This window comes from Anoplopoma fimbria, chromosome 6, assembly GCF_027596085.1.
Source record: "Anoplopoma fimbria isolate UVic2021 breed Golden Eagle Sablefish chromosome 6, Afim_UVic_2022, whole genome shotgun sequence".
NCBI classification, from domain to species: Eukaryota; Metazoa; Chordata; class Actinopteri; order Perciformes; family Anoplopomatidae; genus Anoplopoma; species Anoplopoma fimbria.
The window spans coordinates 5619592-5635695 of NC_072454.1; the positions used below are offsets into that span (position 1 = coordinate 5619592).

Here is a 16104-nt window from a genome sequence, read left to right on the forward strand (position 1 = left end):
AATGTTATTAATTACAACTGTGCTTTTCTTGCTATGAGGAGCCAAAATATCTGCTTTGAAAAGGGGTTAATTAGCTAGCTAGCTGTAGAAGTAACTAGCTAACGTTGCAAATGAATAAGCAAAGAAACAACATCACTTGAGCTAGTGTTCAGCTGATGTTAATGTGAGGTTTCAGGGGTCTAAAGTATGAAAGTTGACTGGGTATTTTTAGTACTTTATGTCCCATTTGTGCTTACAAGAATCCTGAATATACTGTATATTGGAAGTGAAACCAAAAGGAAGAAGAACTGAAACCTATTCAATACACTTGGATCTTTTAAGTGTTTTTTTTATTATTTAGACATTGCACCATTGCTATTGCATAACAGCTGAAGATGATAATGTTCTTTAAGTCACTCAGGAAATACTGTATGTATGCACTTGTTCTTAAAACCAATTTTTACAGGCTTTTATGTGATGTCTTTGCTTTACTGCTTTGTTTTATCATTGATATTATTATTTTATTTTAATAAATTATTCTATTTCATTTATTTCTTGATCTATTTGTATTTTTTTTTTCAATTTCTTTGTTTTAATCAGGGTTTAACTCTTACCTTACCTTGTCTTGCTTTCTTGGGCCTCACTTGAGCTTTCTGTTGTTTTATTGACTTGCATTTGCAGCTTTGTCTGTCAAAGCACTTTGTAAACTTTGTTTTTAAAGGTGCTATATGAATAAAGTTATTATTATTATATTGTACAAAAAGCTACACAACATTTTTGTCACCTGCACAGCAAGCTAACAGTTTGTTATGGTGTCACCAAACAGTTACACATACTTACACATCCAGACATTTAGCAACATTTAGATGCTAGTTGTTCCACTTTCATCACCAGTTAGTTTGTTGCTAACTTTGTCTGCAGATTGGTGCTGGGCATGTGGTGTACAATGGGTTTATCAGTCATTCATATATAAGACTAAGAAGTGGAAAAGATGTGAGAAAAACAGTGAAGGAGGTTTGACGTCTAGACGTACGAGTAGGCGATGCTGAAGCCGGTCAGGTTGTACGCAGCGTCGCTGAAGAAGTGAAGCAGAGCGTAGCCGGACGTCGTCACTACCTCCGGGACCGTCTCATTACCCCTCGTCTCTGGAACTACTAGACCACTGAGAAAGCAAAAAGACAGAGAATGAGGCCAAGACAGATAGACAGGCCCCCCTCAACAACAAAAAAAGAAAGAAGTAATAATGTTAAAAGCATTTTGAAATGCTGCTGTATTTTAAGCACTCTGATCTGAGAGCACCACTGGAGACCTATAAGATAAAAAGGATTCCATTTGAGCAATTGCAGGCCCCACTAAAAATATGACAGTAATTAGCTTTAAAGTAAAACAACATTGCAGCGCAGAGTCGTATTTGGGTTTTATCTGTTTGATGAGGTTTTACAGTTGGGGGTCGGCGGTTTCTTATATGCTCTGCCTGTCTCTTTTAATAAGCGCAACGCGCCGCAAATGCACGCTCTTCCAAAATTAATCAGAGTCAAAGCATCCTCCCCGCGGCAACCACGGCCCTCTTTCCCCAACATAAGTATGTTCCCATCTATAATAAACAATGGAAGCTTATTTGTTGTAGGTAATAATGCCACGCAAGTCTAGGCTTTGTATATTCAAATGCCACTTAATCTTTCCGTGGTTGGAAAAGGCCAAATGAGCTCCTTCATATCCTGGGAGCAACCGAACTCTCAACAGGAGATAAGCCTCAATTGAGCAAAGGAAGCAGGAGGTTGTTAAATTATTGTGGCATTGCTTTTTTTTTAATGAATTCTTGTCAAATGAAATAGTGCCATCCACATGCTTGTAGAAAAAAATATCGAATATATACAATAAAGCTCGAGAAACAAGTGGTATAACGGGCCGATGTGAGTAATTGCAATATTTCCTTTCCATTATTGCTGCATTGTGTTAGTATGGTAATTATGAGGCCCCTTTGTTTGCCTATACGTGGAGTCATTTGACGGCATAAGTGAGAAATTGTCGGCGCTATTGAAGCTGTGCCAAAGGCTACCTGAGTCATTTCCATATTTTCCCCCCCATCACCTCTCACAGCTCTCTCCTATTCAGAATGACGGAGGCTCACCTGAAGACGGCAATCAAAGGGGCGTAAATGGAGTCTCCATCGAAGACGTACATGTGGTCCCAGCTGCACTCGGTGGCGAAGTGATTGAAGCGCAGCCTGAGTACTGCATTCGGACTGGGACACGGGGAGAGAGAGGAGAAAGAACACACTGTAGATGGGTATGATAAGAAATACATTTGATGAATATAGATTACCTGTTTGCTTCATTTCATTCTTGTCTCTGATCACAAATTGACACAGTGCCTCGGAAAAAATACGGAAGTCATTGTGGTTTCTCATTACAAGTCTCCGAGACGCTTCAATAGGTGTGTTTTATTGTGCTCTATTATCGAAATGATGCACTTTTTCCCCTGGATATTCTGGTTTCGTAACACTCTCCGATAAATTACCACCTTAACGGGGTGGAGGGGTTTGTGTGCTCCAGTAACCCTGGGAGGAAAAGATAATGGATGGTTTCAGAGCTCTGAAATGAGCTCTTGTTCCAGTTTTGAGAAACCTGTATTTGCTGAAGGTGTTTACTGTAGCTGCCACAGTATCAAGGTTTCTGTGTCAGAGTACTCCTTTTAAAATACAGGTTTCTCAGGATCACTGTATGTTATTTGCGCAAGTGTATTATCAACGCAAGTCACTTATTAAGTCTGTAAAATACATATGCTGATGATAATGATGTATATCCCAAATATGAGCTAAACCAGAATAAGACTCAAAACCAGGATACTAGTGTGCAAGTAAATGTAATCAGTCTTCAAATGACCAATATACCGATATTTTGCTATTTTGACTGCATGGACGTGGGACTGAAAGTGGAAAGAGTGGCACAAGAGGAAATTATGCAAGTATGTATCCTCATGGACACATGTATGTGCTCATTACATGTTGTGATATTTCATTAAGATTTGTTTGGGTACAAGTGGGATTTTTGATCTGATAATGGTGCTGGAGAAAAGCTCAGTGGGTCCCCATAAAAGAAGATAGACATCCACTTGGCTGACTTAGCTGAATATTTAAAATAATTTTCAGAACTTTCAGAGTTTGAAAAAATCTGTTTTTTATCAGATTCTTGGTCAAACGGTCAATTTTGACATAATGGTAGCATTAAATGAAAAGCCAAGATGTCAACAAAAATCAGAAATCATCCTCTGGGGATCATGACTATCGATACTGAACGCAAACGCAATGTGGTAAAGTGATTTGGGATAAACAGACAATCCATTTTGGTCCAAATGTTGTCATCATAACCGGTATCAAACGTCCCTTTAATTTGTGTTTATATTTAGGTGTACCAAATAGTTTGAACAAAGGCCTATGAAGCTCTGTGAGACTGAAGCTGGGAAAACCGACCAGAAGCAACTTTCAAGAGCAAACTGAACTAAGCCAGCAAACCAGGAGAAAATGGGAGTGACAAATCAATACAAGTGGATGCAGATCCACAAGATAAAGGACCCGGTTGTTCTATCCAAAGCTGGATAACCTCAGATTTACCCTGCATTCATTTATCAGTTAAATACAGTAGATAGAAATGACAGAGACAAAAGAACATGTAGAAATGATATCACGCATGTTTGAGAGCAGTAGATGTATGGTGTTCTTTAAGTGGAGCTCTTGACCTGCTGGTGGTGCAAGATGTGAGAGAATTCATTCATCCTCAATGGGACGTAGATATCTGCACTGAAGTTCGTGGCAATCAATCTGTAGTTTCTATTTCAATTTAAGATTTCTGGCTATTTGAACAAAAATGGATTTGACTAAGCTATATAATATTTATAATTATCTTTACAAATATTTTACTGAGCCTGAACCTTCCTGAAATATTTTTTACTTTCCTTAAAAACTTTCCATGGAGAAAATGAACATTTGCAGCCTTCACCCAAAACAAATCTGTATGAAGATTACTAAAGAAATATTGCTAAACATAATGTATTTTTTTTTACAGATGTTCTTTTTGCAGGTGTCATTCAGTTACGGGCTGTTACACGGCGTCACATGACACTTGTCAAAGGCAGCAGAATAAAATGTATACATGCAGCATTTCATAGCTATTTCTGTGATGCATTGCAGTGCATTCATCTCTGAGCAGTTAATGGGCACAAAGCAATGGAGCATAATAACAACAAACTGCTTCTATTAACAGTAAGAAAAAAATCTCTCTTTATCTGGAGCCTCTCAGCCGAATACAAAGTGTTTAACCAAGTAGAACAAAGTAAGATGAATGATGATAGAGGAGAGAAGAAAATCTGTGATACTTACTATCCTTCTATTAGCCAAGTGCATTTGGTCTTGTATTTGTAGTTTACTGGTCCATCTGTGAGAATGCCTGACAGGTCTGTTAACCTGTGGGAAGACACAAATAGGGGGGAGAAAAGAGAGAGGTTTAATCTGGTATTCAGGGATAAAAATAAAACGTCATGTGCTTAACCGAAACAAATTAAAAAGACAGCATCTAAACTGAGCAGAGTAGAGCAGAGTAGCATCAAAGTAGCATTTTGACCCGCAGCTGCCCTTCAAATAAAGCCCAAAAAAAACTGCTTCTCAAAATGTTGTCTTGTGACCACCCCAACACAAAGAGATCCATTCTTATTGATGAAGCCCTGTGGCATGCAGCATGTAAAACTTAATGTTCCACATTACTACTGGAGGAGGTATGATGCATTCTTACAGTGGTGGTGGGCTATGAGAGCAAGAACTCCATGTTTCAAGCTTTTTGTTCCAAAAAATTCATCGGAAAAAGGCAGAAAAAGTCATCTAAATGAATTTAAATAGGGCAATATAAAATTGAATAGTCTGAATTTCTGCTAAAAAAAACAACGGTTGACCACATAAAATATTGGAATAGTGATATCGTTCACACATTTTTTGAAAAACGACTTTGAATCCGTTAAATCACAGCTGAGGCTACATCGCAAATATGCATCAGCTCAACCCAACATGTCGTTCATATTGAGCCGTTTCAATGATTTTCTGCTCCCTCTCGGGCATATTCAATAATTCTTAATACTCGTGTACTTATATCAAACACTAATTGTCAGATCTCCTATAACGACGATAGATGATGCTAATTAGACATCTAATTAAACGTCTGCATAGAGGACCAACAGAGGGAATTTTGTCCCACGTGGTCTGAGTCCCTGATTCGCTATTTAAGCTTGTTTCAGTCAGACAGTCTTTCTCTTGGCTTTTAATCCATTATAACAAAACATACAGATTTGTTGTTTAAGGGAAAGTAACAGAGACAGTAACAGCACTATTCCTTGCCAAACAAAGCCAGGGTAGCTGCTTCACATTTATGCTAAGCTAAGTCACCTTTTCCCCCAGCTCTCAACTCACAAACGTATATGAGATTAATACAAATCTTCTCCTTTAACACTTCTGCAAGTCAACGAAGAGAAATATTTCCTAAAACGGCAAGCAACTCTAATCGTACTGAACATTTTTTTTATGCTGCCCCACCTGACATTCACCTGCCCGTCTTATTAAAATCCTCCTCTACAAGAAGTTTTACCTTGGCATCAGGCCCTGCTACTGTTCCATCACCAGCTGACAGATCTAGCGTTACACCTGCCGCATCATCTGCATCATCCTGCACTCCAGTTAAGTAGATTTCCTTGCCTTTGCCGCTGCGTAACATAAGACTCCCCAGCATGGCCAAATGGAGAACCGTCCCATTCATGCATCGCAGACACGCAGCTTAAAGCACAGCCGTCACTACATTATTTAACTTCAGGCTAATGTGGGGCTCTTTTTCTGTTTTTTAGCTTGATAAAAATAAAACTCATGTGTGGCCTCTTCTTTTATGCCTTATGCTGAAACCAAATCCATGCTGCAGAAATAAATCAATATATTAGTAATACACATAAATACTGTAAATGTTCTCAACCAGCGTGGGATTACAAGTATGTCAGACTGAGCCTCGAATGAAGGAAACAACTGGTGGCAGAATAACAATTTCCCTCTGAGCAGAGAAAAACATGACGTCTCACTCATGTCAAGGTAAGACAGTGCATGTCACTGTTGCCATGGCGACCCCCAACGTGACATATTCATGTGGCAATTGTAATAATCACATTGCTGGCTCGAGTGTATGTCTGTGTGTGTGTGTGTGTGGGGTTGAACATCGGTCACACCTGTCAATCAAAGTAATCCCATTCTGTTGCTGCATAGAGGGAAAAAGGTGAAAATGGAGACACACACACACACACACACACACACACACACACACAGCGTGCTCGTCACGGCCGGTGAAGACATCGCAGCATGCCTCGGTTTGGACAGGATGTTACTGTGTGTGTGTGTGTGTGTGTGTGTGTGTGTGTGTGTGTGTGTGTGTGTGTGTGTGTGTGTGTGTGTGTGTGTGTGTGTGTGTCTCACTGTGGCCACACTGGCATGCCGCCAGATCAGACAGGCTGCAAGAAAAATAGGGAGTGAAACTAATTCTTATTGTGTCTTCTGGGCAAGAAGGCGTGTAATGAGATTTTTTTATTTAAACCCCGAGCCACAATGTGCTTAACAGGGTTGAAGCGAGCTAAACCCAGTTACAATAAAACACTTAATAAGATCAAATAGAACATGTCAATAGATCAACCTAGATAAACCTGATAATGAAATGAAGCAAAGAGTGCGAGCTAAAGCTATTCGGCTGTGATGTATTGGGAAAAGAAAATGTGGGGAAACATTAAAGTAAAAGGATTTGATGGTTAAACTTTGGCCTAAGATGCTTCTGGACACTGAATGGTTGCTGTAGCAACAAGACTCTAGGCAACAAGAGATCATACGAGGTAGAGTAACTGACATATGACCGCCCTGTCTGACTCTGGCTCGGATTGTACAATAAGTGGATCGTTCTTTTAGAATTTGCCAAAAGGACCTAAAAGGTAGCAAAGCAGAAACACACAGCATCACCATCATCACCATCATCATCATCATCATCATGATTATAATCATCATCATCAGTCAGTACGAGATTAAGAGCCAGTCCTGGGCCAAATGTGCTGCCGCTCTACAAGGAGAGAGAAAAGAGGGAGAGCAAACAGATTGCAGCGCAGCCGGACACAGCCACAGTAAAAGATAGAATCCTGCCAATAAAACACACACACACACACACACACACACACACACACACACACACACACACACACACACACACACACAGAGAACACATATACACACACACTCAAAGACACGTGAGGGTGCAAAGAGGTAAAATAAAAAAAGGAGTGATAAAGAAAAAGGCAGAATCAGGCCCTTTTTGTTTGGTTTCCTCTTTGGAGCCATCTCTCACCCTTCCTCCCTTCCTCCCTTTCACCCTTCCTCCCTTCCTCCCGTTCTATCCCTCCCTCTGATCCATCCCTGATGATCACAGTTTGATCCTCTGCTTCTAATCCCAGATTAGAAGACAAATATTCCCGTCATGTCGCTGCAATGCCTGACTCAAAGGATGATGGTATCGATGAGGACGATGAAAGCTTCGTATTTTTGTCTTTTTTGTTTCTTGCTGAGGATGATACATGAATAGGAATGGTAGAGTATATAATATATTGTCTTGTGTCCTGTCTGATTACTCTAGTAATGTTATTAATGCTTACATTTTTCAAAATGAAGACCTAATTTCACTTCCCATTTGAACAAAATTTAAATTTAAACATTAAAAGTTATAGTATGCATAGTTCTTATCTGAAATAAAACAAAATGAACAAAGAATAAAGTCATTAAGTATTGCATGTGGGCACTTCCTTTAACAATAAATGCCTTACACTGTTCACAGGAAAACCAAACATGGCCCTTAAAATTAAATATTGCATTTTATCGTACATTATGTATTATTTGAGTCTTAAATGATCTCTGCAGAGGTGGCTTCCTATGTTAAAGAGGTATAAAATGCTTCATCCCAGCAAAAATGAGTCTAGCATTGGTTGGTGCGATGCTGTTGTTCGGACGACTCATTTTCAGAAAGCCCCTTTGTCAGATATCCCGTTACCCCGAAAAACAAACAGACATTTTTCCAAAGGCCCATTACACTGAAAACACACACTGTCCCTGCAAAAAAACAATAAGCACATGACTTAATAGTACACAGAAGAACCGCCCTACTCTGCCTCTGATTGGCTTACCCTGACATTCTTACCCTCACCCTGACCTATGTCACTTCTCGGGTCATGCCTTCGCCATAGTATGGGAAAAATATCACTGTCATCCTTAATAATAATAAGCCACGTTCTTCTGTTTGTTGCAGGCATAATGTGTATTTTTGGAGCAATGGGCGTTGGAGCAATGGGTGTTTATTTTTGGAGCAACAAACTATCGGACAAAAAGGCTTTTGGTATTGGAATAATGGTTCATCAGAACAATGGAAGATCCCCTGTGGTGCTTCATTTGTTTCCCACAGCTCCACCATAATCTGCCCAAGTGCAGCGCCGGGAGTTAAACAAAATGGAAACATTCAAAAAGGGGAACCTGGAAGCTTGAAAGAGCTAGTATTCAAAGTACACTAAGCTAGCCGGCTATGGCTTCTCTACTGGCTCAAATGTATTAGCCGACGTGACAACTAGCTAGCTGCCATCGAGTGTCAGACATATATGGACATTAATGGACATTTTACATTCAACAACACTAAAATATATTTCTGCAATTTACAAATGCTTAAACCAAATTACTGTAGAATATTATCAGGATCCTAATATTGGTTTTCTATTCCCATCTATCCTCTGCAGAGGTATCGCACATGATGACACTGAGAGACAGTTCATTACAGAGCAAGAAATTCATTCAAATTGGCAAGTACAGTGTGACGTGTCTTTGGCCTGTGGGAGGAGGATGGAAACCTGCACAGAGATGTGGAGAACACACATAAAGGCTCCAGTCTGCTGGATAATTCAGACCCAAACGCTTTGAGTACGAAGAGCTCGGTCAGGATTTAAGAAAAAGTACTTTTTGTCCGTTTTATATTATGTTTTTTGTTATTAAATACATCCCAAAAAACATATTCTTCTTCAATAATGGGTTAATCATCAGAGTAATGAGTAAAATACTTCCTCAACTCCTTATTATTCATTATCTCTATCCTATCCTTACAATTAAAGTTTCATGCTTTAAGGACTAGAATTGGGACAAAGCCTTGGTGTGGCCCTCTTCACGTATTTTTGGGTTAAGTGAAAAACTCTGTGAGAGCAGAGAGGCTCAGCCCGTCTACGAAAACGTGCGAAAGGTAGATCCCATCCATAGTTAATGATGAGCTGACTGGAGGGGCCTCCGACAGCCCCAACAAACAGTCACTTCAAACGCCTCTTCCATTAATCCTCCCAGAAAAAGCCTGACATAGAAGAAGACGTGCATACTTTATGTGCACACTTGCAGACATGAGACCAACACACACACACACACACACACACACACACACACACACACACACACACGGACACACACACTTCCAGCCAGTTAAGGTTACAAATGATGACCAGAGACAGCAGACAGTCTAGGAGCTCACAGCTCACAGGCTAAAGTCACATCTTTTACAGATTCCACAGGACCAAAATCAACATTCAAACAAACACACAAACAAACACACACACACACACACACACACACACACACACACACACACACACACACACACACACACACACACACACACACACACACACACGCAGGGATAAAAGCATGAGAGGGTGATGGTGGCAGAGGTAGAAGGAAGGCAGAGACAGATGAGGAAGGAGAGACTGAGAGAGCAGGGAGATAAAACGGAGACAGGGACGAGGGGATGAGGTTTAGAGGAAGAGAGTCCGGCACCCTTTGAAATATTCATCTGCTCCGGGTGAATAATTGATGATGTACAGAAGACAGATGCATGAAGGATAGACAGACAAATGGATGGAGATAGAGCAAGAGGGGTAGAGACAGAGACATGGAGAGAGAGACCCATGTCTTCAGTTAATAAAGGTACAAATCACCTGTTTCGTTTTCTAGCACCGCCTTCAAAGGTCGACCTTAAAGGTTAACCCATCACTTTTACAACTTCTGTCACACACAACTGTCATGCAAAGTCTTTCTTTATCATAAAAAAAGAAACTTACAATGCAATACGTTCACTGAGGACAGGTGTTGGCTTCTAGATTTCCAGCTATTATATATTTTTGTCTTAAGATATCACCTGTGTTGACATTTCCAAAAATTGCTTTAATACCATCATAATCAATATTAATTTACTTTGCTTTGGGGGCTAGCCGCACAGACATTAATAAAACATTGTAAAAAAAAAAAATAGAATAAAAGGATTAAACATTCAGTTCATATCATTAAATATGAATGATTACAAATGGACGAGGGACTCCTGCAGTAAGATGACCAATGAGCAGGTGGTGCTTTGTTATTCAAAGAAGCCAGAGCATAAATTTGTCACGTGGTTGAGTCGACGGCGATTTCACTTAATCGGTCGGCCACAATGGAGGAATGTTTGGATTAGGAATTGATTTTGGAGTCCCTCAGAGTCCCTGAATTTAATGCTATTTCCCTGATATACACTTGCGGCGGTAACCAAGAAACTAGCATTGGACGAGCAAGAGGCAGACGAAGACTGCTAGCTTTAGTGAATACAGGTGTAAACAATGCAAGTTTTAAATATTCAAAAAATCGACTTTAAAAACATATTTTGCTAGGACAGAAATGTGTTCCGAACATTAATAAGGCCTCACAAATTCACACAATGTATTCAGGTGAGAAGCACAAGATTAACAATCATCTGTTCATTTCTTCTCCACGGTGTCTCGTTGTAATGTGTTTTTTGTTTCATTACAGGCATGCAAGGAGATGAGTGGCCCTCCTTGGCAAGCTTGGATCCCGGACAACAACAGCTCCCAGGAGCCTTTGCCAAAGTCTGGACTTCTATATTCTACAGTGTCACACTGTAGCTGCTCAGCTAATGCATCAGCAGATTTTACATTTAATGCGCTTTAATGGCAACATGAAATCTAATTACGGCGGCATTAGCTTTTAAGGAGTAACAGCAGAGATGTGACCAAACAGTGTGACGGGACACCCCGACTGTCTCCCCCTCCGACTGGATTACACAACCAAAGTTAAGCAGACTGTCCAGTCCCCTAAAGGAAAGGAAGAAAATAAGGTTAGGAGTTGAACACTGAACACTTCAGTGTGTCTTACAGGACGCATGAGAAAAAAAGCCTTGTTGTATCGATTTTTTTCCCTCTCCTCCGCTACAACAAGACAGACATTCAGTAACCACCGGACTGTACCAGAGCGTGGTGACACATTCATGCAAGAGCGAAACACAAAATCAGAAACAACCACAACCAGCCACACAAAAGGCTTTCAGTGACGGCGTGGAGTCAGCTGAGAGTGACATCACTGTCAGCAACAACAAGACGTACATGTTTGTGTCCGAGTGGACTGGGAGGAACTCTTTTCATTCCCGAACGCTCTCATCGTACAGTCAGCTTAACCCCCTCACACTACACTTCATCATGAGTGAGCTTGTGTAAAGGAGGGAGAGTTTCTCAGAAGTGACTTCACTTTGCAAAAATGTCCTCCCTCATGTGAAAAAACACACAAACGTTTGAATTTTTTTTTAAATACAACAATCTTAAAAGTTCACAGGCTTGAAAGACCTCCAAGAATAACATCGCTCCTCGTCTATAAAGTCTTAGATGACCATATTTAGAAAATATAACTCAAAGCAATGACTCATTCCAATGAGCCGTAAAATTCACAACTATGCACAACACACTGGCATTCTCTCTCAGTGCAGTCAAACCCCTCCCTACCTTTAAATCTAGACACTAAACTCGCCAGCACTGATCGTTTCATCTGACTGCAAAGAGTTTTCTTTTCTTGGAGCTTTGTTATCTCCACCAGGAGAATCATGCGATCCCTCCCGCATGAGTGAGTGAGTGAGTGAGTGAGTGAGTGTGCACATCTTAGTCTGTCCACTCGTATCCCAATCAAGTGTCACAGCAGGTTGTGAAATAGTCCCGAAACACAATCTATTGGTTTTCTGTAAATGGACGTAAATTGTCAGTTTTTTTTGTGTGTGTCTCTCAGGGCATAAAAAGAGCAAAACTTTTTCTCCTACGCACCAGTAGGACAACAGGTGCATAGGAGAATATCTAGGGTAGACAATATAGAACAAAAAAAACCTTCTTCACTTGCATATAGATATAATTATTTACAACATTTCGGTATATACAGACCGTGATCAGGTTACTGAGGTGTCTCTCAGGACGAAAATAATGCCAATGAACTTCAATTAGGATCCTTTTTTTCGTGGTGGACAATGACTTTGCAACGGACAGACCACGTGGCGTAGTATTAAATATAAAAAAAGACCACTTATGGTGGGCAGGAGGGGGGGTGGATGAGTCAAACAAACACAGGACTTTCAACCAGGAGACTGGTGTTTAACATCACAATGTGGTAGTGTTGTTGTGGCATGCCACCTAAACTTAACATTCATGGCGGTTTTCCTAACCCTAACTGTGTGGTTTTGTTGCCTAAACCTAACCTTTGTTTTGTTGACTAAACCTAACTTCATATAGTTATTTAAAACCCGACCATGATGTTTTTCCTAAACTTAACTAAGTGGTTTTGTTCACTAAAGCAAAACATACTTGATGTCATCTCGGAAAAAAGTGGTCCCAAGCGATCCAAAAAAAGGGCAATCCGTGTCCCTCTCATGGTTTCGGTGAGTCACACTTTTTCAAAACACCTTTAATTTGAATCAGTCCTCTGAAGAACTTTAGTGTGCCCAAATAAAAATAGGATTGTCACCAATCAGCCTTCACATTTAGTATCAAAGAGCAGCTGAACAAAGTACAAACTGTGTATCATGGGAGTTCTGCTGCATGTCTCATCTCGGACCATCTTTACTGAAAATCTTTTAAATAAAGCAAAATATGTACCATGTGTTTGATGAAAGGTTTTGCTCTGTTCAGCTGAGACACAGGCCTCTCCTGTTCAATTGTGAATTAATAAATAGGTGCTTATTTGAATTCTGTGCATGTATTAAGTTTGCTGAAAGTGGAGGAAAGTTACACCCTGACACAGTGGGATTTGAATTAAAGGTCATTTTTCTGAGGTAACACCAGCTCAGTAAAAAAGTGCTGTGCAGAGAAATCCCACATGTACCTAGACGATATGACTAATGCAAATAGATATTAGATAGATGTAGAATTGATTTAATCATCAATGATCCAACAGGGTCTGGGTGATTACTCAGGGGAACATGAATGTCTGTACCGAATGGCAACACAGCCAATAGTTGTCATGGCAACTTCATGGTCCATAGAGAAAGTCATTAGTCATTAGGATACATCCTCTGGGGATCATGAATGTTTGCCAGATAAATGGTTGGCAGCTACAGACAGTACATACAGTATGTCCTATGAATAAACGTAACTTTTCAGAGGCTAAGAATAACGTCATGTTTGTAACAAAAACAATACATATAATTAAATTGGGTTTTAAATTGATTATTCAACTTAAGAAGAATGTTGTTCAACCCATACAAACAACATCAGGCAAGTAACCTCTGAAGAACTTGATTTGCCAAATTAAAAGGTTGCATTGTCACCAAACAGACATCACAACAAGGTACAAACCGCGCACTCTGAATGTCTTTACTGTAAATCTATTCAATAAAGCAAAATAAAAATACGTATTAAGGGGTTGATGAAAGGTTCTGCTCTGTGAAATTGAATTCTGCACACGTATTAAGTTTGCTTGAGCAACTGTAAATCTCAAAGAGGAGGAAAGTCACACCCTGCCACAGTGGGATTTAAACTAAAGTTCATTTCACCAGTTTGGTGGAAAAACTTGCTGTGCAGAGCAGCCCCGCCTGTACTAAGCAGATACATCTAATGCAATCTAACATTTCAAAACCCCTCTTACATTCTCACTGCTCAATAAAATATCATGAGTTGCCTTCTGATATCTAACAAGACTGAAATACAACTTATAAGTCACCAACAAAGCTGCAAAGAAGACCCTCATAAGGTACAATTTGATTTTGATGGTCACTAAATGGGCACATGCTAGCTGCTCTGTGATGCTAACACAGCTTGACTTTGTTCAAAGTATTGAACAAATAATAATTTTGACGTGACAATGGAACTCAAGAAAAAGGATGCAGAGAAGGCAAGAGTCGTAGAGATATTCCACTCGAAACAAAAAATATCAACCAAATTGTGCTCTACAGAGGATGCGTCAACCTGATGACTATAGTGATCCTTTGACTTTTTCTGTAGACAATGAATGTATGTAAACAATTTTTTGCCAATTCATATAGTAAATGATTATATATTTTACTGCTGGCGTGGCTAAAAAACATTCAAACGCTTTTGAAAGTGAGCATCAAAAAATATTTAAATTGGATGTTTTTCAGGGTTTTGCAGAACATTCCGGTGTGTACAATGCTGCTTAAAATTTAAATATATATGAGGTATGAGGTGGATGTGTCATCACAGTATAGAGTATCTGCCTGCCAGGGGCAAAATGAATAGAAAATAGAATTTCAACAACATTCGCAATACAGATAAACATGCTGTCACTTTGTGAATCTATTTCATTCAAACAATAAACAAGACAAGGAAACATCATGTCTTCCTGACTTCTTTCTTCTTATAGTAGTTATAGTTTGAGCAGTTAATTGAGCAGGTTGCAGTAATAGTACAGTAAATACAGTATGTCGCTGTCCCGTGAATATAGTCAACTTTCCACAAGCAAAAATAGCCCTGTTTTCATGTTTGTCATAAATGTATTTTTCACATATTGAATTCAATTAAATAGTAGATTTAGCCTAAGAAGTTGTGGAGATAAATGCACTTTTTATTGTAATTTGAACCCTTCTAGATTTTACCGCAATGATTGATTTGCCTTCATTCCAAAAAAAAATCTACAGCTCCTGTGTTGTTTTTCCAGCATTTATGCAGCCGTGTTATATGTGTTTCTGTGACTTTCTGTAATCATTATGCTATGGTATCAACTCACACTCCTGTCTGATGCTATCTTGCTGTGACCTTTCTAGGCTTATATCCAACATCCTTTAAAAAAATACATTATTGTTCGCCCAGACAAATGGAGTTATGGAGGTTTGTATTTTAGCAATATGAGTTATTATAAATGTCAGTGTGTTTTTGAATGATATTTTTCTACTTATGGAGAGAAAAATGTATACTGTCTACTGTGAACTGAGTTTGTGTGTAAGGTTACATATCATCGAACTATAATGGTCTAAGAATATTACCTCATGGCTGGCACACAATGATTAGGACACCGCGGCAGATTGAATTTCAAATATTTGGTCAAATAACTCACAGTGTTTTGTTCGTTTTTACAAATCTCTGTCCCTCATCCCCAGAGGGAACAGATTAACAAAGCTCTCCACAATAACCTCTAAGCTTCATATATCGACTCTGCCCTGCCACAAGCTGCCTTTTACAAGACTCCAACACACATCATATCACATGCACCCGTCCTGGTATTATCTTGCCACGGGCCGTACATTCAGTTTCCAATTTCCACAGCTTTTAGGTTTGTATTAAGTTCAAACAGTTGCCTGATAAAACAGTAAGCGATACTATCGGTGACACCTCTTGAATGCGCTGCAAAACTCAGTTGGTGAAATACGCAGAAGATAGCAGCAGAACTACATGAAGCCGCTGATGGATAACCAGACAACCCAGAGACGACGGCTGCATCGTTCACACCGACGATCACGCACGCACACACACACACACACACACACACACACACAAACACACACACACACACACACAAGGTGCAAGGGCCAAGAGTTAAGATTGAGAGATTGGTGTGTGGTGTGTGCGTCAAGGGAGAGCAGAGAGTGGAGATGAATGGCCAACAATTGAATAACCTTGACCTTCTCTGCAGATATCCTTTATTAAAAATCAAGAAAAGCCCCTCTACTGGGAATAACGAGAGCAGAGAGCGAGTGTGTGCGAGTGTGTGAGTGCTCATGATTGATGTTACTAGGT

General features: G+C 39.7%; 1 protein-coding gene across 1 annotated transcript in view; it reads right to left on the bottom strand.

Annotated features, from left to right (window-relative positions):
• Nucleotides 1-16104, bottom strand: part of atrnl1a (attractin-like 1a) — a 237273-nt gene that overhangs the window by 201899 nt on the left and 19270 nt on the right. The window contains exons 2-4 of the mRNA XM_054600058.1: nt 4358-4441; nt 2111-2224; nt 1013-1141 (exon numbers count right to left, since the gene is read on the bottom strand). Of these exons, the coding sequence (XP_054456033.1) occupies nt 1013-1141; nt 2111-2224; nt 4358-4441 (327 nt within the window). The remainder of the gene's footprint in view (nt 1-1012; nt 1142-2110; nt 2225-4357; nt 4442-16104) is intronic.